Source organism: Megalops cyprinoides, chromosome 9, assembly GCF_013368585.1.
Source record: "Megalops cyprinoides isolate fMegCyp1 chromosome 9, fMegCyp1.pri, whole genome shotgun sequence".
Lineage (NCBI taxonomy): Eukaryota > Metazoa > Chordata > Actinopteri > Elopiformes > Megalopidae > Megalops > Megalops cyprinoides.
Window position 1 is genome coordinate 22235455 of NC_050591.1, and position 28000 is coordinate 22263454.

The 28000-nt window shown below is 46.1% G+C and overlaps 1 protein-coding gene across 2 annotated transcripts; it reads left to right on the forward strand.

Annotated features, from left to right (window-relative positions):
• The first annotated feature begins 9 nt into the window (after positions 1-9).
• Positions 10-28000, forward strand: abcc5 (ATP-binding cassette, sub-family C (CFTR/MRP), member 5). 2 transcript variants are annotated; one of them, XM_036537494.1, is made up of 29 exons: positions 10-66; positions 1920-2103; positions 6312-6460; positions 6590-6745; positions 6963-7107; positions 12264-12497; positions 12941-13114; positions 13437-13584; positions 13697-13845; positions 14729-14836; positions 16159-16518; positions 16820-16891; positions 17088-17212; positions 18081-18153; positions 19395-19598; positions 19912-20055; positions 20195-20291; positions 20433-20617; positions 21896-22042; positions 22457-22586; positions 22732-23014; positions 23354-23540; positions 24136-24225; positions 24333-24522; positions 25039-25198; positions 25292-25370; positions 25833-25946; positions 26257-26421; positions 26619-26993. In XM_036537494.1, the coding sequence occupies exons 2-29, from the start codon at positions 1984-1986 to the stop codon at positions 26718-26720; spliced, it is 4290 nt and encodes a 1429-aa protein (XP_036393387.1). In that variant the 5' UTR covers positions 10-66; positions 1920-1983; the 3' UTR covers positions 26721-26993. The 2 variants fall into 2 exon arrangements, with proteins under 2 accessions (XP_036393387.1, XP_036393386.1); XM_036537493.1 differs by lacking the exons at positions 10-66; positions 1920-2103; positions 6312-6460; positions 6590-6745; positions 6963-7107 and adding an exon at positions 8529-10263 and having other exon boundaries at positions 10391-12497; positions 26619-28000.

A 28000-nucleotide genomic window follows, 5' to 3' on the forward strand; every position in this document is an offset into this window, starting at 1 on the left:
TATAAAGAAGTTGTTTTTCCTGCAGTCTCTGATCGGGATCTGCTGTCTGACAAGACGGAGACGCAGGTATCTGTTGCTAGGGAGATTTTCGCAGCTTTAATAATTATATGTAAAGGCACCAAAGGGACAAGTCGGTTAGTTTCTGCAAGAAAAACATAAAGGTTCATAGATTGGGAATACATTAACTAATTTTGTAAAATGGAAATAAGCATCTTTCTACATGAAAGCAGGCTGAATATTGATTAGCAATGTGTACATCAGTGCTGGAGGTGTTAAACGCTGTTTTCTCAATTTAAACTGTCGCATCACAAGTTAATTCGCCTGTCGCTGTATAGCAGCACTTTGCATGTTTCGTAAAAATATTTCCACAAGACAGACTTATAATCTTTACGTGACATGTACATTGTGCGCAGTGATTGTAGGTTGCTACATATGAATATGTTATAATATTTTATCCTAATTTGAATACAGCAATTTAAACATTTAATGTATTATCCTCAGTCGTGTAATATATAGAGGCAGTACTGTAAAGCAGAAATACTATAGAATATTGTCTGTGGGCTGTTATACTTCCTTAATTAATTATTGGTTGGGATTGCAGTTGTGACAGTATTGTATTCAGTTTGTATATAGATATTCGAAAATGTTGTTCGCCATCATTTGAAATATAATCCTTACTTGTTTTATTTTAGTGCGTGAAGGATCGTTGAGAACTGGACGAACAAAACACTTCACTACGAAATGCATTAGCACGGTGCCGTTTTATTGAATGATGCTGTAGCCCTCTAGGACTAAACCCAGTCACGCTCGTTATTTCATCGAGCGATAATCTAGATCCCTTGTCTCGTGAGGTTCTTAAAAATAATGTATTCCACACAACGTCAACGACGACGAAGTTAGTGGCATTGTTTCATCTCGGTAGAATGTTACTACAGAATGTAGCTATGTACTTCACGTTTAAAAATTGCCAAAGCTTCCGGTAGTTGTCGCTAAAGGAATGATGTTCCTTACGGCTGTGCCTTTATGAATTAAAGTCTGATGTTTTTGTTTGAACGATTCAGCAGCCATTAGAACGCTGCGAATTCGTCAGATAGTAGGATTAGGGCAACTGCCTTCGCCTGACTTGTTTCGGCTTCCATCTCTTGTTTAAACTTCCGGAACTCTTTGTACCTTTTCGAAATCTTCTGTACGCAAGGCTTTGTGCGGTCGTGGTCTCGTTGAATCTTTGTCATCGAGACAAACCAAAGCCCTTGGAATGAGATGTGGAAATGACAGAGTACCGAAGTTTCACACCTACCTTTTCATTGACCTGTCAAGGCGGTGTACAGAACCAACCTAGGACAGCCAGTCATCTGCTTTAACAATTGATGTGTTTGCTCGAGATGACAAAGTACTAAGGTAATTAGGAAGACAAGGTGAAGAAGCCACATAGGATTTGTAAAGGTTGTTGCTGTTATCTAATGTTAAGGGTTTTGTATTGTAGCCATCATGATGGGTGGTTATTTTTACAGCTGGACAAAGAAATGACAGGTACTCATTCACGGGCTGGAATTAATTAAATATACCGAAGAAGTGTGTGAGTGATAGGCCGTAGCACTACAAAAGTTCTGTCCATTCTAGTAACCTGGCAGACGTGGTTCACCTTGATAATGCTGTTGTAGCTTTTAAATGGCCAGCCTCAGATTTGAGGATTTGAGGCCCCCCACTTCTCTGCCAGGTTAAGATCCAAAAGTTAGATGGATGACACTCTGCTGATAATTAATACCACAGCTTGGGATAAAGGAAATTTAAAAACAGTTGATCAGCATTTTTTTCTATAGGGGATAGGGGGTGGGGGGATTCAAACTGAGTTTCACTGAGGGACATCCTCTTTCTCCGTGAGACTCTTCCTCATGTTACCGGTGTCTCCTTGGTGGTAGTGACAAACGAAGACGACAAATTCTGAAGCGACGCCAATCAGCGGTCCTATGTTGGTGAAAGAAGATGAAAGAGCTTGATGTGGGAAAGGACTACCTGCCAGTTACCCCGGGGTACCGGGTTGTTCCCAGCAGAGAAGCCCCCTCCAGCTCAGACACTGACCCCTACCAGCTTTCCAAGGTCCAGGTCAGTGTCCCTTTTGAACCGCGCTGGGGTCACAGGGTTGGGCCAATTAATTTTGCCTGCATGTTTGACCCTGTTGTGAGGTCTGGCTCAGATGAGGATCTATGATCTAGGGCAGGGTACTGTTTACAAAGATTTGATTAAGTTTGTTGTGTGTCATTGGACAGTTGTGTGCATGCTCCCCCCTAGTTGAGGGCAGTTTTTCTCTCTGGTCTCCACGAGCATCTGTTCTTCCATCACAGGCACTGACAAGCCACCCAAACTCTGACAGTTGGAAACCATTATACCCACCATCACAGCATTACAAAAAATAGAACATCGTGTTCTTTGGAAGAGGGTGTGTAGTGTTCCCTCTGAGTTTAGCTCGATCAGCATGGTAGGGAACTGCTGATGTGATTGGTGAGTCTAAAAATGTGAACTTCAGTTTTGCTCGTCTCCTTTGTCTTGGAAGGATGACATAACAAAGCCATCAAGACCATGAAATTACACTGTTTTCTCCCAGACCATTTTATTTATCCTTATTCTCTGATCAGCTTTGGGGGAAAATAATGAATGACTACATTATGGTTGTTAACACTATAGACATCTTCTTCATTTGTTGGAATTTTTGGGGCATGAATTGTGAATTGTAGTATTACTATTACGAGATGAAGAGAGTCAGTCTAACAAATGCATCCACAGTCCAGAACTGGATGTTGGCGACTTGTGGCTGTTACAGTTAAAATGGGTGAACAGCTGTTGTTTTGTTTCAGGCAGAGTGCTGAGGCTTTGTGTGTGTGTGTGTGTTTTTTTTGTTCCCCGCTCTCCCTCCTGTCAGCATTGAGTCAGCAGGATAGGAGGGCAGCTTCTCTCCTCTCCATTTTTTTCTCTCTCTCTCCCTCTCTATCTCATTCTGCCATTCTCCCTGTCCCTCTCTCTCTTTTTCTGTCTCCCTCCTACAATAGGCCCTCTTCACACGCTGCTTGCAGCTGATTGGCTGCTTTCCAGTAGACCTTGTGCCTATAGCGGCCTCTCTTCAATTGTTTACATAACTGGGATCCTCCCACTGGCTGCATGGCTGGCACGAACAACCAATGGTGCAGAAGGACTCTGCAGTGCAGGAGGCTCTCAGGGCCTGGTTGGCTGGTCGATGCCTGGCTGTCAGAGCTGGCTGTGTGTTTTTGCAACGTGAGAGCATCAGGAAAACGTGGGGGGTTGGAGGGCTCGCACGTGTTGAGAGTGCTGCGCAGGGCTGCAGCAGGCAGTGTGCCATGGTCAACAAGATGGCAGGATTGGTAATATTTGATAATATTTTTCAGGTTATTTTTAGATAAGATTTTTTTAGATAAGATGGCATCATCATGTTGGTATTGCTGATTGTCTTGTTGCCATAATTGGATATAAGTGATTGTCGAGTGCTTCTTTCCTGTTCCCGGGAGGACAGGGATAATTTTTGGATCTGAATGTCCTGTGGAACCAGTCCGACCGTCAGCTCTCCTCCCCTGCTCCATGTGCCGGGCGTCTTGACCTTGTGTCTCGTTTGCTCACTGGTCTCTGGCGACTCCTTTGTTCATGTCAAAGCACATCTGAGACGCCGTGACAGAATTACTAAACCAGAGAGGCCCCACATGACTCAGTTGACACAAGCACTTGTTTGTGTATGTTGTCGGGAACTTGTGTTTGTGTGCTAGCAATGTGCTGTGTGTGTGTGCGTGTGTGTGTGTATGTGAGCGTGCGCGTGTGTGTGCGTGTCTTTTTGCTTGGGATGTGAGGGGTTCACGTGTGTGTGCACTGCACGTGTTGTGTATGCTTGACTGGCCCCATTATTGTCCTGTCTCCTGCCTGTGCTGTCACTGCTTCCCCCCTCCCCCCGAGGGAAGATGCGAAGTGCTCAGAACAGGAAATGAGCTTGCCGACCCTCTGGGCCCCCTCCCCGAAACACGACTGGAAGAGACTTCCCTTCCCCATAACCCAGACTTCTGCTTTTTTTGATACCTGCCCCACCCTTATGTCATGCACACCTCAGTCTCATATTGAATATATCTGTGTGTACAGTTACATTCATTGGTTAAAGGTTTGTCCTTTTTGAGGACAATAGATACCATCTACTGTCTGTGCTGCTGTGCATACCACTTAACTGGAACAATTCAGGTGAGGCAGTTCATGCAACCTCAAATTATTTGATTAAGTCAGGCCTCGTAATTGCAGAGGAGACATTTCATGACACATTTCACCAATTTCATTTCTGTAAACCCACGGGTCAGAACGCCCTGGTTTGTCGTTTAGCCTAGATTAAAAATTTTGCATTTACCATGTCTGTTATGTAAATGATAAAACTTCATCCACATTAATGGTAACACATCTTTATTCAAAGAAAAATCTCTTTTTGAGGCTGTAGGTGTTGATGATGTCATCAGAATAAAGCATTTAAAGATGCGTAGCTTGGGGTTTTTGTAATTTCCTAAAGTGCTGCTTTTAAGTACAGCGTGTTCCCTCAGTGTGTAATCCTCCCTGCTCTCTCGGTCTCCCAGGGTTTAAAACATGCAGAGGAGGCTCTGACGCTGGGGCAGTTTGGGGGGAGGGGGGGGGGGGCGCAGATGTGTCATCAATGAACCTTTTGCCTGTGCCAGTTGTACCAAAGAGAAGATACAAAAATGCCTTGCGGCAGAGAGACCACTCTCATTCTCTGCCATTCACAAATCACAGCCTTCAGACATCAACACTAGCCTGCACAGTAATCTAAAAATTCAGCGCCATTGCTATCAGTGTTTTTTTTATTGTTTGCCACCTACAGCCTACACATATTTCATATTGCAGAAACCGAGAAGCCCAGGTTGACAAACCAAACACGATTTGAAAGTATGGAATCTTACAGTGTCATCATGTTAAGAGGCATAAACAATTTTTGAGCTATAGGTGGCTGTCTACTGGTTGCTGATGCTGACCTATAGGATTACAGAGCACTTACTATTACCCACCAATGACATCAATGACGTCATCAACCTTTCCTGTCAAGTTACCTTGCTATTTCTTTCCATTTGTTGTTTTAGTAGTTATAACTGTTTGAGGACAAATTAAATAAACCCTCAAGTTTTGTCAAAGATGAATACAGTTTACATTTTCAGTGTGTATTTATGGTTTGGTGCTCTTATCTTTTGCATTTTCCATTTCCTATTTTGCCTCTTTCACTCTCTCTGTGCTTTCTACAGCAGTTGTACAGCAAACACCAACAGTTTACAGAAAGCAGCTGCTTTTGGTTTTGCTGAGTACATTGTTGAATGGTTATATTTAATTGCTTGCTGTCACTGCTCATGAAACCCAATACTGAACATGAATTGGTGAAAATATTCAGACTGTTTGACATTCACTTACACTCACAAAGGTTCATAATTTGTAGGAACAGGAATTATGTGTATTAGCTGTTCATGACATGGGCAAATTTGTTGTTTGTTAATTAGCATACAAATTTGTATGTTAATTAGCTGTTCATGACATGGGCAAATTTTGGAGTGCAACATTTGATATTGGTAACATTTGATAGCTGTGGTGCAACATATTAATTTGTGATTTTTGATGGTGTGGATAGGAAGAAAGGGTATCATCAGTTAAAATCTTAATCTATCCCACATGGCTGATGTGTATGCATATCGTGTTATTTTTGAAATTAAAGAAGATTTTTGAATGAATACACATTTGTAGGTAAGGTTTTAAAGGTAACTTTAAAACATGTCCAAAAGTACTATAGTAGTAATCGCGTCAATTCCAGGACTGGTTTTTGACAGGGATCTCCCTCATTGTCGCAGGCTTGTACTGGAGTTACACTGGCAGGCACCATGCAAGCTTAGCATGGGACAGTACTGCTGTAATGAATAAGGGACGAGGCTTTCAGCTTTAATTCCCAGACAGGGCACTGTTATTTTATGTTTTAAGAAGATATTTTACCTGAATTGCTACAGAATCCTGCTTTATAAATGCATAGAATGTAGGACTCTAAGCTCGATATGTTGCCCTGGATAAAGCTATCGGCCAAACAAATTAAGTGAATTAATGCCCAAAAAGGAGCTGTCCAGGTTTTATTTTTAAAACATGTTGACATTTTCCAGTTGACATCAGTTCAGACACACTTAATGGAACTCTTTATAGCTTTTAAAAGGGCTTTTGAAAAAAATTATCTCCCTCTCTCTCTCTCTCTCTCTCCCCCCCTCCCTCTCTCTCTCTGTCACGTGTGGCAGGATGCCCTGGAGACAGCTGCACGGGCAGAGGGGGGGTTACCCTTGGAAGGGGGCAGGACAGCACACATTAAGGAGCTGGAAGAGGAAGCTGGACGCAGCAAGTACCACCACAGCGTCAGCATGCTCAAGCCCTTCCGCTCCACCAGCAAGTGAGCTGCTCCAGGCACCATATATCTTACACAGTGTTTCATACCTTTAGGGTACTTACACTGACGACCTGGTGGGGGTTAGCCATATTGGGGACTCAATCACAGTCCCTTCCCTTGGTCCCTTTTTAGGCACCAGCACCCAGTGGACAATGCCGGCCTCTTCTCCTTTATGACCTTCAACTGGCTGACACCACTGGCCCTCCGTGCCCACAAGAAGGGTCAGCTCTTCTTTGAGGACGTGTGGGCTGTGTCTCAATGGGAGAGCTGCGAGACCAACCGTAGGAGGTAGATATTGCCCAGGGCCTCACACATGGAACACATTTGTCCATTGCATGAGGAGGTACTCCTATCCCATTCAATGATTGTACAAATTCACACGTCACTGAGATAAGCTGTTATCCAGTTTTACATGGGGTGTGTGCCTTTTGGGGGACACATGGGTGGATGTTTGAGAGAGGGAGAGGTTTGACCGTGCGCTCTGTCTCTCCTCTGGTCTCTGCAGACTGGCAGGCCTGTGGGAGGAGGAGCGCAGGGTACAGGGGGACAAGGCCTCCCTGCGCCGCATCGTCTGGGCCTTCTGCCGGACACGGTTGCTGTTGTCCATTGTCTGCCTCATGGTCACCCAACTAGCTGGCTTCAGTGGTCCAGTAAGTAACACCATTCATTGTCTGCTCTCTCTCTTACTCTTTTTCCAGCTCTCTGTTTCTATCACCCCCTCTCCCTCTTTATCACTGCCTCTGGCTCTCTTACTCCTGCCTTCTGTCTCTCTCTCTCTCTCTCTCCCTGGTATGGGGGGTTGCGTTATGTAGCCCCACAGGGGAGGGGTGTGCAGGTGAGTGTCCTGGTGGGGCAGGGCGGAACACTCTGCTACTCTTACCCTCACCAAAGATATTGAGAAACATTATTTCTGTCTCCTCCCTTGTTTTTCATTGGAGGGGACAAAAACGTCATGCCAATGTAAAGTGCTTACTGGGAGCCAATTGGCCGTGCACTCATGGTATCTAATATCTATAGAGCACTATAAAGACACTGGACCTCTTGTCCTACATTCCAATTTGAGATCTCAGAGAGTGCATGAGAACTTACCCTTCTCATGAGTGGATCCTCATGTATGTTTCTGTGGTGAAGGTAACAGACATCTTTTTTTTTTGCTTCATCATGTGTAGGGATTTTATTTCTTTACATGAACCAGGGCAATATTAATATTTATTCTGAAGTATCTAAAACTGTACCCTGTATTGTCACTGTAATTCCTATGATAAGTGCCTTAATCATGGCTTATACACACAAAGAAGCTGCATCTATCTTACTTGTAACTATACGTTAGGTATTTTGTATTAGATATTTTGTGTCTTTCAGTGTTTTGCCTGTAAATTTCAATACAACACTGAATTGTGAATACACTTCAGCTACTCAGGTCTGGTCCTGGAGGTTCACAGCCTAGCGATTCTGATTCTTCTTAAAACCAGTGTCACACTCAAAACTGGTGAGGAATGCTAAATTTGTCCAATCAATGCAATCATTGTTTGAAGCGGGTGGATGAATACTTCACATGCAAATTCTGTGCCTCCCCAGGACCAGTTGTTTGAGTAGCCCTAATTTAGGTTGTTTTCATGGGTGATAGTCAACCAGTTTTAAGGTTCTAAGTGGTAAGTGTATATCCAACATCTGAATTCAGAGTGAGGGTGTTTTGCAGACAGGTACTCACTAGCAGAGATGATTGCAGAGTGTACTGCCCTCACTAAAGACCCCAAATATTACAGCTGTTTCTCAGCAAATGTATGAAAGGTAACTTTGAAACCTCGTGAGATCACAGCTTTTAATAACTAGACCTGACCATCCTAACTACAGACAGCTTAGGCCTATTCATGAGCATCAGTTCTGTGCTATGTTTGCATAGATTCATCGTTACTTGGTTGGGCTTATCTTACCCTCTGACCCTGTGATCAACCCATCTACGTGAAGTAACAGGCTGTGAATTTGGGTGGCCCCTGTGGAGAATTCATATGTCCTATGTTTGTATTGATGGGGCAGTGAGGGTTAGAGGTTGGAATATTAAATATGCAACCCTCTTTCTTTCTCTTTGTCCCCCTGATTGTTTAGAACCTAGTGACCAGCCTATGACCCCTTAGAGACCTCTTGTGTGTATTAGTCAAACCCATGTTTGATCTGGGTTTTCGCTACTGTAGACTCAAACAATGCAGAGCTTTGTGTTCGGATCTCTCTATTGATGAGATCAGTAAGTGACACTCACAGTATAGGAGCTCGTTGATGAGACTAGCGTGTGGAGGAGTTTGCTCTAACAAATAGATGAATCCTCCAGGTAACAGTACACAATTAGTTATGATAGTTGACTTTTTCCATAATGAAGTCATCTAAAGAAAATTCAAAGGAAAAAAATGCTGAGTAGAGCTTCCCTACAGAATTACCCCCCCCCCCCCCCCCATCACCATCCAGATTCAATAGAGCTCAAACTTTCTGTTTTGTTTTGTTTTTTTTTTGTATTTTTTGCTGAGCTGGTGATGTCACTAAACTCACCTCAGAAGTCATTTAAATTTTCTCATGTATGGTAATTTGACTGTCTACTATAATTAATAATTTAGTAGCCTCGACTCTCCCCAGACAGGTTGGTTGTGTGTTTTTTTCATGTCTGTTTGGGTAGTGTCTCAATACCAATGTTGTCATTGTTGTGATAAGATGCTCAGATGTGCCACCCTCTCTCAGGTCTGTAGCCAGTGTCTGCAGGTGTGTCTGCGGACACATGTGTCAGGGTTAACGCATCGACTTTTATAAGGAGAGCTTCTGTCACTGTCTCATCTGTGGGGTATGTAGCGAGTTTCTGTCTTCTTCACTTACTCTCTGCCTTTTGGCCTGCTCCAGGGGTCTGGCAGGGGGCACTACCAGTGCAACCCCAGGCCTGTTAAGCATAACACCCCCTTTTCACTGACAGACCTCAGATAAACCATGCTAGAACCTGGCTGCGCATGACTAATAAGGTCTGGGTGGTTTTCCATCGCAGTGTTCTTTCTGTAATACATCACATGAATTCAAACCAAAGGAGAGATACATAGTTGTTGACTTGCAAGGAAGAGGAAAAAGATGTAAGTTTATAAGGTTCTCAGGTTTTAGAAAACATTTAACTTGGAAACATTACAAAATAGGTTTAGGTAGCTAAATTTTTCATAAGTGTTTGTTAGAGTGAGACAGTTTATAAGCATTTGGCTACCTGCACTTTCTGTGATAAATTTAAAGTTACCTTAGTTATCAATAGCTATCATATGCCTATATTGCTAGTGAGGATAAGAATGAATACATATCAACGGTGTACATATTACAGAGCAAATTTGAAATGTCTTTTAGATAGCTGGTAACCAGTCCATTGCCAGGTTGTGGAGCTAAGCTGACATAGTTGGTTCTCTTTTAATAAAAAAGATAATGGAAAACCATGCGGAACCTAAATTTAGCAAGTCTTAGCCTGAAATTACTTTGAGATCTCTGGTGGAAAAGGGTTATGAAGCACAAGACCCTGGAGGCTTGGTTAATGGAGCAGAAAACTGTTTAGTGTCTTCTTTCTAGATTTGGTAATTCTAGCCATTTTGTTTTGGTCATTACTTCTGGAAGGTCCCCACCGCTTTGGCTCCTCAGAATACAGTGGTTCCTGAACCTGGATTACTTTCATCACAGCTGGAATTTATTTAAACCCACTTTTCTAATTTGTCCATGACAGGTGGGCTAAAGTCACAAGGCCTGAAAATGGAGCAAGTGCTCCGCCATAGAGAGAGCCCACAGCCCACCCTTTAACTGTGTGAGTGTGGGAAGGGAGGGGGTGGGTATGGGTGGGACCGGGGGGGGGAGATGTCGGGATGTGGTGCTTGACTAGAAGCTCGCCACTCCCCCCACAAGGGACATGTGACAGAGGCTGTTCTTTAGATTTCACAGGCTGTCCGTTAAACTGCGGAGGGATATATCACGGGAGGTGGGCAGAGACCGCGGCCAAAAAGCCTGAGAGGTAAGGGCACGTTTCTTACAGGACCGGCTCTCACCATCACCCCCATTCTGTTCTTAATCCTCATACATGCTCTGTGGCTGCAATGTCTGCTCATGCCAATATTTGTACTTAATGCCTTTAAAATGACCTGCTGGTCAGAGGTAATGAAATTTGCCAGCTGTAAGACTGTTAACCTGTATGTTATATGTCTTTATTGCCTGTACCATGGCCTGTGCTTTTTTGTAATACAACTGAACAGTAGATTCAGACTGCTCAGACAAACCACCACCTGCCACTGGCAGTTGAGATTCCAACTTTCAAACTGGTAGCCATGACGACTGGAGCTTGTTTGTTTTCCACCGGTGTGAGATGTGGCTGGACTGATAAGTCACCTTGGGCGGAGCAGGGGGAGGGAGGGTGCCCTGCCGTGTCGTAGTTCAAACCTGGTGGAATTTGATTCCGCTGACTGCTGTAGCTTCAGCCTCCGTCCTGTGTTTTGTATCCTACATGAAAATTCATCCTGCTGGATTTTGAAGAACAGTTATTCTTCTGCTGCACCAGTACAGGGGGTGGGCGTCTGTTTCCTTCATGTTTATTTCCCCCATCCCGCACAAGGACCATCTCAACTTTGGATGAAAAATGAGGCAATTTAAAATGTGAGGTTCAACAACTCTATCCAGAGGACAAATGGAATCAACGAAAACCGCAAAGACAAAAAGACCTCAATTATTGTGAAGAAGGAGAAGAGGTTGACGGGACTTGATGAGCTGATGTGGACTCCATCATCCTGTTGTTTCTGTTCCTCTTTAAGCTTCTGTAATTCTGTGCGGGGGGAAGGTTATCTCTTGTTTTCAGTGGATGTACAGAGAGCACTGCAGACATTAACTTTGAGAGTTTCATTCCTTATTTCCTTTTGTCAATAAAATTATGCAGTTGTAATGAACCGTGTGCGTTTGCTGGCGCTCCCTGTGTGTGGACAGTACCCTTGAGTGTGTTTGTGATTATCTGAGTCTGTGAGTTTGTTGACATGTGTGTTTGTCTGTACTGGGCGTGTGTGTGTGTGTGTCTTTACCAAGTGTGAGCGTGCGTGAGTGTCTTTGGGAAGATGTGGGGTTTTTCTCTCCAGTGTTTGGAGATTAAATGTGTACAGACTGATAAAAAGCTCTGTCAGGTGGATGGGGGATGTCTGCTTCACTGCCCTTTTTATTGGACCTTTCCTCTGCTCTGTTTTTTTCCTGTTTCTGTTCAATTAAACCACTGATATTCATTTTCAGGCATAAAAAAATGCTCATCCTCTGCCCCCCTCCCCGCCTACCCCAGTGTGACTGTAGGTATAATGTCTTTATGTCCACACAATGAAAAGAACCTAAAGAAAGAAAAATGTCATGTTGTGGTATGTGCCATGTCTTTCCTTTGTTTCAGAAAAACCCTGTCAGTATTTTTCATTGTTTCTCTCCTGTTCTTTTCAAAGGATCTTAATAGAAAAGGCCACTAAAGGTAAATGTTGAGAGTACCACTTTAAAAGCGATTGTCATCTTTTCCCAGTAGAAGTACAATGATTCTGTGTTACTCTGAGGACATATCAATTATGTAATGATGGATTTAGAATGATCCGTTTTGTGATGATCATGATGATGATGAAGATGATGACGATGGTGGTGATTAAGATCATAACAGTAGCGGTGATGATGATGGTGGTGATTAAGATCATAATAATAGTAATGATGATGACGACGCTGGGGCGGAGCAGGGTGTGGAAGAATGGTCAGTCACGCCGGCTGTGTTCTCTTGCCCCCCTCCTCCCCCCCTCCGCAGGCTTTTGTGGTGAAGCGGCTCCTGGAGTACACTCAGGGAGCCGAACCGGACCTCCCCTACGGCCTGCTGCTGGTTCTGGGCCTGCTGGCCACCGAGATGATCCGCTCCTGGTCCCTGGCTCTCACCTGGGCCCTGAACTATCGGACCGGCACGCGCCTGCGTGGCGCCATCCTCACCATGGCATTCCACAAGATTCTGCGGCTCCGCAGCATCCGGGACAAGTCTGTGGGGGAGGTGAGGCACGGAGCCGAGCGCAAACAGGTGGACGGGGGAGGGACAGGTGTGCACAGGGGAAAGAGCAGAGGAAGGTGTGAGTCGAGCAAAGGTGAGAGCCAGGTTTGAATCAAGGGGAGGAAAGAGACGTGTGAGGGGAAGGCAAAGGAAAGACAGGGGTAGCTTTAAGTACAGGAAAGAAGAGAGAAAAGTTTGAGTACGGGACAGAGGAGAGACAGGTGTGAGTATGAGACAGAGGAGAGAAAAGTTGGAGTATGAGATAGAGGAGAGAAAGGTTTGAGTACAGGACAGAGGAGAAACAGGTTTGATCTGACGGCAGACAGTAGCAGTGGGTTTAGTATAGACAAGTTATTTATCATTTCTTAGCTTGACTGAGATGACTACTGTGGCATCCTTTAGGAAGATAACAGTGAAAAGTAAATTTGCCTGTCATTGTCGCTCAGCTGATCAACATGTGCTCGAACGACGGGCAGCGGATGTTTGAGGCAGCAGCAGTCGGCAGTCTGCTGGCAGGCGGGCCCCTCATCGCTGTGTTGGGGATGGGCTACAACCTGGCTATTCTGGGCCCCACCTCACTGCTGGGGTCTGCAGTCTTCATCCTATTCTACCCTGCCATGGTGAGGAGGCCATCACTTCTATGTTTCGCTGAAAGAGAATCACATTTAAAGCTCATGTAAAAGTTGTGGCTTTTTATGTTGTTTATTCTGCTATACACACTATTTACAGACAGGCTGCACCTCAAATAAAGTGAAGTTTTGTCCTACACATGGCAATCAGAAAAAAAATTCTTCTTCACTTATCTCATCTGCTTCAGTATGAAAATATTGTGATGCTGTTTCCATGTGTGGACTGTACTGATGATGTGGATAGAGGTCCAACATGCAAATGGTCACTGTTGGCAGTCACTGGTCATGTGATCAGTATGACCCCTGTTTTCAGATGTTCAGCTCCAGGCTGACAGCCTACTTTAGGAGGAAGGGTGTGGCTGTGACAGATGAGCGGGTGCAGAAGATGAATGAAATTCTCAACTATATCAAGTTCATCAAGATGTATGCCTGGGTGAAGGCCTTCTCCCAGTCCGTGCGCAGTGAGTGGCCTCCTGTCACTATGTGTGTATACAACCGTGTGTACGGTGGACAGCACTGTGTGTGTGGATACACAGCACCATGAGATTTTGTGTCTTGTGTGTTTTCCTGCAGGAATCCGTGAGGAGGAGCGCAGAATCCTGGAAAAGACAGGGTATTTCCAGAGCATCACGGTTGGCGTAGCACCCATTGTTGTGGTGATTGCCAGCGTGGCCACCTTCTCCGCCCACATGCTGTTGGGATATGACCTCACTGCCTCCCAGGTACGACCTCATTCCTGTCACCTGTGATCGTCATTAAACAGGATTCATGACTGCTAGACTGATTAAGATGACATGGAACTACTATGCTCTAAGGAAAATCTTAGACTGTCTCAACTCTTATCATTTTAAATGCATTATACTACCTGGGTATTATATCCAGCTGACAAGTAATGACTTGGAACATAATCCGTGCAGAGAAGATCATTATCTAGCTTAATGCCTTGCTGCCAAAGAGAGCTGGCAGTGTTTTAATTTAACTGATTTAACTGATATTAATAATTCACCATCATCAATGACAAGTGAAACTGAGAAAGATAAACATAGCCATAACCTTTGGACTCACCTATTACAGAGGAACTATTACTGATGGAACCTCTAGCCCTGCATCCCAGAAAAGATTCCAGAGTAGATGGTTTTTGAAATGAGAGGCTGAAACTTGTGGGCGACAAATTTCCACCACGTAATGTTGGAAGTTTTGGACAGTTATATTAGGCTCCTTTTGATGTTTATAGTAGGCTGAGAGGTTCTGTAATTGACTCTATGATTAATCAGGCTAAATCAAAGAAGACCAACTGAGGAAGGATGATCCATATCACATTGACCTGATCATGTTCGAAGAATTCAGAAGGACTGTCCACTCGCAGTCTCTTTTTTCCAGGAGTCCCCTTTTAGACCCCAGAGAAAGCCCGTGAACTAACTGGATGTGTTCCCTGTGCTTATAGCAGGAGTGTATCGGGGTGATACGGCCTGTAGGCTCAGGTCTCAGAGGAACACTACTGTTACACCTCAGGAAAGGAAATCTAATACTCACATAGATATCGAAATGAGTCTGTTCTGTTATATGCTGGCGAAGAATCACCTGTGTTTCTCTCCTCTCCTTCAGGCATTCACTGTAGTAACCGTTTTCAATGCTATGACCTTCGCCCTCAAAGTTACACCCTTCTCGGTCAAGTCCTTGTCCGAGGCGTCTGTGGCCATGGAGAGGTTCAAGGTAAGAGCCTGTCTCTTTTTGTCCCGCTCTCTCTTTCTCAGTTTCGCTGTCTCCCTCTTGCCTCCTTGCAGCCAGGAACGCCAGCTTGCTGCCTCCATCCTCTCAGTGCCATTTGGCTCGTGATGTTCGGTTTGGCTGGTTTGGGCGCGGCCAAGCTGGCAGGACATTTGTGGAAGTCCTCCAGGAGCTCCCGGTCTTGCTGATCCCCCTAGGGTGCACCGGGGCCCGGAGGTGTGAGTTTGTTCAGGCGGTGTCAGAGCCCATCCTGGTCCAGTTGGATTGCTGCAGGGAATGTGGTGTGAAAATGGGGCGAGGGATTCCTCCCCAGGGCAGGGCCTCCCTGGAGCAGCTCCGGCACGAACAGGACCCCGCTTTAACAAAGGCTGCTGGGAGCCGCTGTGCTGGCAGCCCCGGCTCTCACAGGCTGCCTCGGGATTCTGAGGATTCTCTGGGGATTAGGGAGTGGGAAGGATGAGCAGGAGAAATGCTAACATGCTTTAATTGAGGAAGGGGGGCAAGCTGACTTGGCAGGTCATCTCAGGGAACGAGTGTGGCAGAGGGCAGAGCTGTGACTGTGGATAAAGGATCAGAGGGGAAGGACATTGTGCTGGGATAACACTGTGGAGAGGTGGGCCGGAGACCACTGATCACAAACTGTGATCACAAACAAGACTTCCTGTCCTTCCAGAAGTAGTTCTGGTGATATTGCAATATCTCTTCTGTTGTGAATACTCAGTCAGCCACCTTCTCCTGAACACCTGAACTTCAGCGATGCAAGGGACAAAATTGCAATGCCCTGGGAGCTTGGCATGTGGGTTAGTGCTTATACAGTATTTTTGGGTGAGTGCCATGTATACATGACCCCATTCAGAAGGAGACTGTGCTGGCAAAATCTTGAGACCTAATGCTGTGAGACAGGTCTGAGAATCTGCTGAGTAATCACTGAGCTGAACTTGTCTGCACATATTTGCAATGGTATTTCCAATGTGACATGCAAACCTACAGGGTAATATGATGCAGAATACCATCCCAAAAGCTGTGATAAACCAACTGTGCAGTATTTTAAGTGAGTCCAGCAGGACCATTTCTCTCAGTAAATCTCATTGAACATAATTGTTTTGCGATTTTTTTAAAGTTTGATCATTCCATTTTCTACAAAATGTCACTGTACTGGCTAACATCAAGTAGCATATGTAAGGCTAACCTTTCTGAAAGAAGGCGATTGTTTTTGACCAGGTTCTGTTCATGGCCCCGCAGACGCCCCCACGATGACCTGTTCTTCTGTGTGTCTGCGCCTCTCTCATGCACCCAATCTTCTCCAGAGTTTGTTTCTCATGCCGGAGGTGGAAATGACTCGACTGCAGCCACAGAGCCCCCTTGTGGCCATAGAAATGAGGGGTGCCAGTCTTGCCTGGGAGACAGGTGGCCACAGTGCCCAGCCCACGCCCCGTGGCACGCCCTCTGTGGGTGTGGCCCAGAGGCACCTCCTCAGGAGGCCCAAGGCAGAAGCTCAGGGGGAGGAAGGAGGACAGCGAGGCACTCTGCAGGAGCAGGGCGGCCATCTGCTGACAGACACCGAGGGAGACTCGGCCTCCGGCCCCGAGGACAACACCTCGCCCGTCCCCACCATCAGCCAGCGTCTGCAGAGGACTCTGCACTGCATTGACCTGACAGTGCCACAGGTAAGAACTCAGAACATGTGAATAAGTATGTGTTTGCATGTGTGACTGAGTGGATGCAAGCATAAAGGTCTGAATCTGCGATTTATTGTATGCATTAATTGGTTCTCATTTGTTGCTGGAAGAGGGATTGGCAGTGTTTTTTTTATGGTAGTGTTGTGGTCTTCCCTTTATCTCACCTCTGTTCTCTTTCTGTTTCTCCTTCCCTCTCTACCTCCCTCAATGTCTCCCTATCTTTCCCTCTTGCTTATCTACTCTCTTTCCTTCCCTATCCCCATCTCTCTCTCTCTCTCTCTCTTTCCAGGGGAAGCTGGTTGGAATCTGTGGCAGTGTGGGTAGTGGAAAGACTTCTTTGATTTCAGCCATCCTCGGTCAGGTAAGCCCCCCTAACAGCTCTGTTCTTGCCACTGTGAACTCCGTACATGTCTCCAGTTGATGTCTGTGAAAGGCCTTTGTATTTGAGGATCAGGTTTTTGCACAGAGAAAAACTGCGTGGTGCCATTCTGGGCGGGGATGGTGGGTTGTGTCTTCATGAAATGGCCTGATAAGGTGATGTCATCTGTTTCTGCCAGATGACATTGCTGGAGGGCACTGTGGCAGTGAGCGGAGATTTCGCCTACGTGGCACAGCAGGCATGGATCCTCAATGCCTCACTGCAGGACAACATACTGTTCGGGAAGGAATACGAAGAGGAGAGGTCAGGACCAAAACCCGCAGACCATATCTCAGAATGAGGGAGCGAGCGATTCATATCGTGCTCAGATGTGAAGTCCGTGGCTGTCCTTGGGCTCTGCAGTTAATGCTTCAGTGTGAATTGCTGATGAGTCCGAAACAGAACAGCTATTTTATGACAGAGTTTCCATCAGCGTCAAGAGCACAAGCAAACATCGTGTAAGAGTAAACACAAAGACCCTGGCCAAGTGTCGCTCACTGATACTGAAGAATGGGCTGATATTGAATTCATGTAATTAGGAAACTCAGCCCTTTAAGACTAATGCATGTAGCATTATGATCAGGAAGCAGATAAAGAGGGAGCATATTTTTTCTGCCATTTAAACTCCAGATGTGAAGTGTGTTTCTCTATTTCCCTCTGCTTCATACCAGGGTTTGGTGTTCACATGTACCATGGAACTCTAAGGCGAGGGAATATTTGACGTTCCCTTCGGATTCCAAGTACTTATGTGAACACGTGCTGGAAGGCAGCTGGAATAAAGAGCCACTTTGAGGCAATGTCTGGGGCACTTGGGTTTGACCTGAAGGCTACAGGTTAAGATAGAGGAGTGTGGCTGAGTCAGTACAGAGGCACTGGATTTTGGTTGCCTTTGCTAAGACTGTCTGTTTAGCAGGTAAATGTAACATTTCATTTAGAACTAAGAGGTGGAAAATACATGGCCTGAAACAACTTGGCACAACTTGGCCTAGCAATGATATTGGCCACACAAAATCAACAGAATAACTAGAAAGGGGGTGTGGCATGACAAGAGTTTCAACATTTGATGCTTATGTCCACTTATATAGTGAATCCACATGTGTTTTTATGAAATGCACCCATATGCACTCCACAGGTACCAGGTGGTCCTGAATACCTGTTGTCTGAGACCGGACCTAGCCATCCTTCCCAATGCTGACCTGACTGAGGTAGGATGTTTGGCCATGTAGATCTGTTATTGAGCTAGTGGGGTTGGATTGAACATGCTGAATTTGTAAAATGCAGTGTTTGAAGTTTATGAATATTTTACCAACTTTAATCTAACCAGTTTACTGATAAGTTCAGCTGTGGATAATAAACGTAAAAAGAAACAGACAAATGAAACATTTTATGCACACAAAAAGAATTCGTAATCCATAGAATTATAGTTCATGAATAATCACTGTCATGGAGTGAGTCATTATGTGAATCGATGGGGCAGACTAAATGTCTTGTTTTAGTGAATTCTGATACTGTATGCTCAGATCCTTGTAATATTTAGACAAGTTTAACTTCTGGTGAGCATTACTGTGGAGCATATATTTGGCTCATTGTTGATGATGGAATAATGATGCAATTGCAAGGAAGCACACTGCAGGTTCCCCTGATACTTTATGCGTGAGCTACTGCAGAAATGAGGGGGGTGGAGAAGAGGGCAAGAATTGTGAAATTGCCGAATTTTACACTGGTCACCACCTCAGGACAATTTTGGAGCCATATAGTGCCACCCACTGGTTACTGATGTTGCGCTATGAGGTCATGTAGCATTTAAGTAGCATTTAGTGTTATTGTAACTCCAGGACACTGGCTATTTCTATCAAACTACCTGGCTGTTATGTCCAGCATGTATTTTTGGCTTGGCACTAATGTCTTTTGCAGTTTATATTTTATGTTTCAGTTAAGTCTTGCAGTAAATGCTTACCGAGCACAACTTTTTTTGGTGGCACGGTAGGTTATGTCATTGGCTGTTGTAATGCTCACTGCTCATTAAACCCGAAACTCAAATCTCAAAAAAATCTCAAGACTGGCTAATACCTGTTAAACTACACAGTATCTTGCAAGAGTGATTATGCTCACTTAAAGGACCTGACACACCCTACAATCCAGAGTGTTAGGCCAAGATAAGATTTCAATATTCACATGCTATATTTCAAAAAGAATCATATCAAACCTTTGGCAAACTTGCACAGGCAGTTAAAAGAGCTAGATTGGGGCTACCTAATGATAACATGTCAGTGGACTTTCTGGTCAACTAACAACAGTGTTCACTGGTCAACTAAGTGTTCTCTCCGTTGTGTAAATCTCTTAAAGTGTAAGCTGATCTTTGTCTCGGAGGGGCGTGCCTTTTATCAGATGGGTCCAGTGATGCATTTTTTCAGACATGTGTTTTGTGCGTGTTGTCCTCCTTCAGATCGGTGAACGCGGTGCCAACCTGAGCGGCGGGCAGCGGCAGCGCATCAGCCTGGCACGTGCCCTGTACAGCGACAGGGACATCTATATCCTGGACGACCCGCTCAGCGCCCTCGACGCCCACGTGGGCAACCACATCTTCAACAATGCCATCAAGAAGCAGCTCCGCCACAAGACGGTCATCTTCGTCACTCACCAGCTACAGGTACCTGACCTCAGCTTGTCTTCCCTGATCTCTCCAGGTTCTGTACGGGCTCATGTGGCTTTATCTGACCTCATCTGATCCCTGCTGGTATCACCTGCCTCTTATTTATAAAATGCTTTAGGACACTACACAGTAAAGACAATTAAATAAATGACAAATTCATAAAGTGTCAGTTCACTTGGGCAGGCACCTGATTGCTCTTTCCAGTTTGAGACAGATTGACATTGTCACTCCCTACATGCCTGTGGATTACAGACGCCTGAAGCAGAACCTCACCGTTGATGTGTGTGTATTTCTGTGTCCATGTGTGCAGTACCTGGTGGACTGTGATGATGTCATCTTCATGAGGGACGGGAGCATCACAGAACAAGGCAGCCATGAGGACCTGATGCGTCTGAATGGAGACTATGCCGCCATGTTCAACAACCTGCAGCTGGGAGAGGCTCCCTTCGTGGAGGTGAGGGACAGGACAGTGTCAGGGGGGAGGGCATGAATGTTATGGTGCCGTGTGTGTGTGTGTGTGTGTGTGTGTGTGTGTGTGTGTGTGTGTGTGTGTGAAACCTTGTCACTCCTCTTGTTTTCTTGTTTTCTCTCAGGTGACTAACAAGAACACTGGAAACTCTCTGAAGAAACCTCCAGAGAAGACCAAGGCTGGATCCATTAAAAAGGACAAGCCTGCGAGCAAGGACGATGGTAGGTTTGTGTGTGTGTGTGTGCATGTACGCGTGCGTGTGAGTGATTTGTTTTGCTCTGTAGGGTCTTTTCTTTGTGTACTGTATGTAGTCATTTCACCTCCTCTCCACACGATTATAGCTGTACCTTCTCTTCCCCCAGGTCAGCTGATGCAGGTGGAAGAGCGTGGGCGGGGCTCTGTCCCCTGGTCAGTGTATGGGGTGTACATCCAGGCATCGGGTGGGGTGACGGTCTTCCTCCTCATCCTGGCACTGTTCATCCTCAATGTGGGCAGCACTGCCTTCAGCAACTGGTGGCTCAGCTACTGGATCAAGGAGGGCAGCGGGGTGAGTGAGGAGGCATGGGCTCGAAGAAGGTGGGGAAAGCTGATGTCAGTGAGAAGGGGTGGGGGCACGAGTGAACATGGCAGCAGGGCGGTGTAAGTGAAAAGTGTTTTAGTGTATGTTCTTAAAAGCTTGCATGCATGTGGCAATGTTTGAGTAGTGGGCCCCCCCGCCCCCAGCACACATACACACGTGAACACACACACACACACACACACACACACACACACACACACACACACACACACACTGGTTGATGGTGGGAAGTAAATAAGGTGTAAGGTTAGAAGACCAAGGTGGTAAATATTTGATGTGAAAGAGCTGATGAGGGTGCAGAGGAGGGGGTAACTTACACAGAATCACTCATAAAACAAGCTGTAAGATTAGAAGGCACGCAGTGTACTGACAATAACAGCAACCAACAGGGCAGAAATGGAAGCGAAACAGGTGAATGTGTAAACCAAGAATGTAACATACACAGTCCTATTTATACCACATACTACGCTATAACAGTTTAGAGCTCACTCTTCCACAGTTTCCAGATGGTCTCTGGTCTTGTACACACAAATGCGTATTCATCAGACTGAATGTAGCTTTTAACGGCCCTCAGCTCCTTAATACAACATCTTACACGTTAACTGTGGATACAGTCCTTGGTTTATGTTACTCCTGCTCAGAGCAAGTATGAAAGACAGATGTTATATTACGGTTTTGTTTTTAAGATGACTCTCGTTACAACTGTTTTCTGAGGCGGAATACAGGATTACATAAAAGGTAGCAACACATGTGGGTATGTGGTTATGAATACAGCTACATAATACTGTATTCAACCAGAAAGTGGCTGCTGTGAAAAGGTTCAGAATGCGGAACATTGGCCAATGTGGAGGGGTGTGTCATGTGACAGAGTATCATAAATGACCTAATGCTCAATAGTGAATGGTGGTAAATGGGGTTTGGTGGAATATCTTACATGCCCTGGGGTGGTTTCAGAGGGGTGTTTACTGGGGAGATGCTGTGCAAGGATTCTTTTTTCAAGCATCTGTGATAGAAAAACAGGCAGTGTTAGCTGCTTCAGCTCCTGTGTCCTCTCACATGTCTGTGATATTTCTCAGAATACCAGTCTGGTAGCATGGGAGTGCGGCACAGGACACGTGTGGGATGTGGGGGCACATGTGGGACACGTGTTAGTGCTTCCCTAGGAATTATGTGGCCATAGGGTGAAAGTTGGGTCTCCACCAGTGCTGATAATGTGGCTTGCTCTCTGTTGCCCCCTGCCTGCAGAACACCACAGTGCAAGTAGGGAACAGCTCCGTGGTGAGCGAAAGCATGCGGGACAACCCCCTGATGCAGCACTATGCCGCGGTCTATGCACTGTCTATGGGAATCATGCTGCTATTCAAACTGCTGCGTGGCATCGCCTTTGTCAAGGTACTCGCCACATGCCTGTGTATGTGTGTGTGTGTGTGCGTGTGTGTGTATGTATGTGTATGTGAGAGACACATTTTTTGGCAGGGGTTTAGAGCTTGTTTTCGCCAGTAGACAAACCACTGTAAGAACAGCTTTTCCAGGTCTAATATAGTTCAGGGATTTAATTATCTAAAACTAAGGCTTATACACCAGCTAAGGTTGTTCAGCTGGCCTTTCTGTGTCTCTACATGTTTGTGTACAGTTTGCAGACAGTATGTATATCTCTTAGTGTTATGTTTTACTTGTGTTTATTGCAGGACTAGATTTGTGTGTGTGTGTGAGTTAGAGACTTGTGAGGTGTGTCTGTGTGAGTGGCCTCTTGTGTGTGTATGTGTGTCTGTATGTGTGTGTGTTTTTAACTGTGTTTTTCATCAGGGAACATTGCGAGCCTCATCTCGGCTCCATGAGGAGCTTTTCCGGAAGATTCTGCGCAGCCCTATGAAGTTCTTCGACACCACGCCCACCGCCCGCATCCTAAACCGATTCTCCAAGGACATGGACGAAGGTAAGGGCAGATCAGGGTACATGCCGGCACACCGCTGCTAATACAGCCTTTCCCACAGTGTGTGTTTTTGGATAATTATGTTTTGACACTCAGTATAGTATGCTCCATGATGTAATCCCTGTCTCCCTGTCCCCCTCCCCCACAGTGGACACCCGGCTGCCTTTCCAAGCGGAGATGTTCATCCAGAATGTGATTCTGGTCTTCTTCTGCCTGGGCGTGATTAGCTGTGTGTTTCCATGGTTCCTGGTGGCTGTGGGGCCCCTGGTCCTGCTCTTCATCCTGCTGCATGTGGTGTCACGCGTCTTCATCCGCGAGCTCAAGCGCCTGGACAACATCACGCAGTCGCCTTTCCTGTCCCACATCACCTCCAGCATCCAGGGCCTCACCACCATCCACGCCTACAGCAAGGGGGACGAGTTCCTCTACAGGTACGTCTCCAGCCGCCAATCAGAGCAGAGGATGCCCATCCACCAATCATGCACCACTGCTGGAGTTCCCCATATGAAAAAACTCACAATTTTATCATCATGGTTTCTCTTCATCACTACTTTGACCCTCACACATCTTCAACTACACACCTGTGCTACCACCCATCATTTACCATTTGAGGGAACTCGGGAAGTAAAAGTAAAGTTTTCTAATGGCGAGTTGCAGAATCGAGACTTGTAAGCTGGTTGAAGCCCCGCGTTCTTGATGAAATTCTGTTGGTTGAGACTTGGAGAAAGGAACTTGCGTTTAACCAGCCCCTTCCCGTCCCACTTTTTCAGGTACCAGGAGCTGCTGGATCAGAACCAGGCGCCGTTCTACCTGTTCAGCTGCGCGATGCGCTGGCTGGCGGTCCGTCTGGACGTGATCAGCGTGGCTCTGATCAGCATCACGGCTCTGATGACCGTCCTGATGCACGGCCAGATCCCGCCCGCCTACGCCGGTCTCGCCATCTCCTACGCCGTGCAGGTCGGTACCTCTGCTCTCCTTCCTCTGCCTGGTCCCTGCTCTCGTCTTTCCCTCTTATCTCAACTTATGTCTGATCATACAGGCTTTTCATACATCATACAAGATTTATTAGCATGAGAAGGACTGCATCTCTGAAGTACTTGAACACTTGAACACAGTGCATTTTACAGTGGATATAGGTGTTAGGCTTTTCCAGCTATATAACTGAATGTTTTACTGCATGTTATAAATGAGGACATGGAAAACAAAGTGCCCTTCTTTTCCTGTGTCCTCTTCTCACTCTCCTCCCTCCCTCTCCCTCTGCCCTCTCCTGTCTGCTCTCAGCGCTCAGTCTCTTTGATCTCTTTGAAGAGATCTGGAGGGGTTGAGGTCATACCTCTCTCTACAGTAGGAGAGAGTTTTTTGTTTCATGTGTAAAATGTGTTGCCAGTCGAGCTGTGGAGGCTAGAGGAGGACTAAATGTACTGTTTGATGTGACTCAAAAGCGTCAGCATTAATTGCATTGATTCTTTGCTAATTTCTGATTCCATTTCCAAGTAATGATTGAGGCGTGACCAACCACCCCCATCCCTCTCTCTCTGTCCCTCTCGTTTAGCTCACTGGGTTGTTCCAGTTCACTGTGCGCCTGGCGTCTGAAACGGAGGCACGTTTCACCTCCGTGGAGAGAATTCACCATTACATCCAGGTACCTGCTTATCCATTCCCGCCCCACAATATTTAGAGATTTGAGAGGCAGCAAAATGTTAGAAATTTCATGCACGGATTCACTGAGTTCCTACATCCCTCCTCTAGTCTCTGGCCCTGGAGGCTCCAGCCAGAATCAAGAACAAGGCCCCACCTCAAGACTGGCCCCAGGAGGGCGAGGTGGTGTTTGACGCGACGGAGATGAGGTACAGGGAGACCCTGCCGCTGGTTCTGAAGAAAGTGTCCTGCACCATCAGGTCCAAGGAGAAGGTCGGCATTGTAGGCCGCACCGGCTCAGGTTAGCAGAGCGGACCTGCTGTCGACCAGCTTTGCCTGGCCTTAAACCGTCTCCCCAGCTTCCACTCACATTCACTCACTGTCACCTGCAGTTACCCACGATCATCAAAACTCACCCACTCACAGTCTCACCCACTCCCACTCACGCCTGTACGCCTTTCCCCAGATTCCCACACTCTTACCCATTGTGCCTATACTCACGCTACATTACATTATTGTCATTTAGCAGAAGCTCTTATCCAGGGTGACTTACATAGGTTACAGTTTTTACATGTTATGCATTTATAATGCCAGATGTGTACTGAGGTAATCCCTGGGTTAAGTACTTTGCCGAAGGGTACAGCAGCAGTGCCCCAGCGGGGAATTGAACCAGCAACCTTTTGGTTATGAGCTGTGCCCCTTATCACTATGCTACAGTGCCACCCACACTCACCTCGTTTTTCTCATACTCACCTTTCACTCATTCTGTTTGCATCCATATGTGTACACCCTGCTGACGGCTGTGCCTGCCTTTCAGGGAAGTCCTCTCTGGGTGTGGTGCTGTTTCGCCTCGTCGAACCATGTGGCGGTTCCATCAAGATCGACGGCATCAACATCTGTGACATAGGCTTGGCTGACCTGCGCAGCAAGCTGTCAATCATCCCACAGGAGCCAGTACTGTTCAGCGGCACTGTCAGGTGGGGGCGCTCTTCCTCCCACATACAGTTTGTTTGCCGATACAGGTTGCAGATGTGCAGTTTGGGTTTGACCTGGTCTCACTCCCCCTACAGATCCAACCTGGACCCCTTCAACCAGTACGCTGAGGAGCGCATCTGGGATGCCTTGGAACGGACCCACATGAAGGAGTGTGTGAGTGTCAGCATATGGAGAAGGAGGGACAGATTGGGAAGAAACTAAAAGGAAGAACGGTGTAGACTAGTGGTCAAGGAACTGGACCTTCAGGTTCAAATCTTGGGAGGGTTTACTGCTACTGTGCCCTTGGGCAAGGTCTTTGCCCCAAATTGCTTTAGTAAATATCCAGCTGTATAAACGGACAAGTCTCTCAAGTGATATTATTACTGTAAAGACATATGACCTCCTAAGGCACTCGTCCCGAGTGCACCAATGATTCAAATGAGTGGTAAATGCAAAGCAAAGACATATTTTTTCCATTTTGGGGAAGTTGAGTCACAGGGTAAACTGATCCAGTCCTTGGAGAGAAAGGTTACAAGATATAATAGGGTGATCCCAGTGGCAAGCTTACATAGTGTAACTGTTTCAACAGTCTTTGTGTGTGGATCTTGATTCCCTTGTCAATCTATGTTTTCCCAGATTTCCCAGCTGCCTCTGAAGCTGGAATCGGAGGTGGTGGAGAACGGGGAGAACTTCTCGGTGGGAGAGAGACAGCTGCTGTGTGTGGCCCGGGCTCTGCTGAGGCAGTGCAAGGTGAGATCCTTTCACCCCACCATCCTTGCCATAGGTACAGTGTAACTACACTGCGGTAGTATTTCATGCCTTGTTCAAAACAGCTGCCCGTATGAACAAGCACATCAGGAACAGTGAATTTAGATTTACCGTTAATGAAGACTTCATGGTTACGTCATTATGATTCACTGTCTGTGGTAGCATCTCTCAGATCTCCCTTGTTCACTGTGTAGCGGTAGAATGCAGAGAGGCCATTTGTTCCACCTGCCCTGTCACTCAGCTGTAACCTCTTGGTGAGGGTGTGAACCTTGTTTCTACTTTGCTGACTCAGGTCCTGATCCTGGACGAGGCCACAGCCGCCATGGACACGGAGACAGACCTGCTGATCCAGGAGACAATCCGCAACGCCTTCCAGGACTGCACCACCCTGACCATCGCACACCGGCTGCACACCGTGCTGAACTGCGACCGCATCATGGTGCTCAACCAGGGACAGGTACACTTGTGCACAAGTACAGAAGTACATTAAATCAGGAACAGAGCCACCCCCTACAGACCTGCACAAACGCACTTAATGAGGAACGGGTATACCTGGCTGTGTACATCTCTGACTTTTTAAACCTCAGTTATTTTCATCTATGCCTTGCTGCCATGTACTGTGTCCTGTTCCATCCATTGCCCTGTCTCACTTAGGTGGTGGAGTTTGACGAGCCGTCCAAACTACTGGCCAACGAGAACTCTCGATTCTGCGCCATGCTGGCGGCTGTGGAGAACAAGATTTCCGTGAGGGGCTAAAAAGGGGCGTGGGGGAACGTGCGCAAAGCAGCACCACGCCCTGGAGAGGGGGGAGAGGAAACCCCAGGCAGACACTGTCCCATCCTGCTTGGTCCTGGCCACAGCCTCCCCTCCTGCAGTCCTGCAGATCACCCTGCCGCCTGCTGGGGGCGCTGTGTCGAGCTCTGTTGGGACAGGGGCCTGAGCACGTGCCCAGGGCTCTCCTGGGAAGAAGACTGCTCAGAAATCACTCTCTGCTTAAATGGTCAGGGAACCACTGATACTGTAACAATGTTTTAAGTAATATTAAAAAAAAGCTTTACACGTGTAGCTATATTCATTTAAAAAGGTTTGTTTTATAGAATATATATCCACGTATGTATATACATGTATACATATATTTACAGTGGAAAGGATGTACGCTAAGCTTATTTTGTACTGACTTTGTTTGTACAACATCAGTGTAATGACATGTATTATGTATTTTCACTTGTGTGTTGCTCTGTCACCATAGTCTGACCTCCAAGTGTTTAGCAATTTAGCGGTCTTCAGATCTCCGTAATGCTGTTGTCATGTGATTCAAGCTCTGGTCCTAACCTGGTCTAATTGGTTTGCGCACCCATAAGGTGTGACGTGGGTCAGGTTAGGCCTGCACAGAGAGGGAGCCTCACTGAGTATTGACAAGTACTGTATCTTCTTGATGTTTCTGTTGCTCCATGCTCTGAGGCGACTGACTTCCTGCTGACAGTCTTACCCCAGATAAGAGGCCTTGTCTACAGCCTGTTTCCTTCGGCTTTGTTTGTTACTCCCATTAGTTGTTGATAGTGTTTTTATTTTCTGTTGAAAGGTGTTTTTTTGCCACTCAGCCCTTGCACAGGGTGGCGCTGTAGCTGCTCAGCACCTCCCTCTGCTGGTGGGAGGGCCTGTGACTGTCGCTGGCTGTCTGTCCTCAAGCAAGGAAGGACAGATTGTATTTTGAACTGCAAAAGGAGGAAGGAGCTGTGTGTGCGTGTGTGTGCTTGTGCGTGTGTGTGTGTGTATAATATCCGAACCACACAGATGGGAACTCCAGTACTTGGTGTGGGTTCTGTCCATGCCCTGTGGTACTGGTAGGACCCAGATTGGTACTGTAATGGCAACGGCTTTCCAGCAGGCCTTGCAGAATGTGTCTGCCTGTATGTTATTTCTATTACTTTTTATAGCCTTAGCATGACTTAATTATTGCCTTTTGAAGGGGGGAGGGAGAAGAAATCTCTGAAATATGTTAATAAAACTATTTTAGGTTTATCCATAGTGTATAT

Coding starts and splice junctions, on each gene's coding strand:
- abcc5 (XM_036537494.1), top strand. CDS start 1,984: ATGAAAGAGCTTGATGTGGGAAAGGACTACCTGCCAGTTACCCCGGGG. Junction 25,371..25,832: donor GGACCCACATGAAGGAGTGT/GTGAGTGTCAGC, acceptor ATGTTTTCCCAG/ATTTCCCAGCTGCCTCTGAA. Junction 26,422..26,618: donor TGGTGCTCAACCAGGGACAG/GTACACTTGTGC, acceptor TGTCTCACTTAG/GTGGTGGAGTTTGACGAGCC.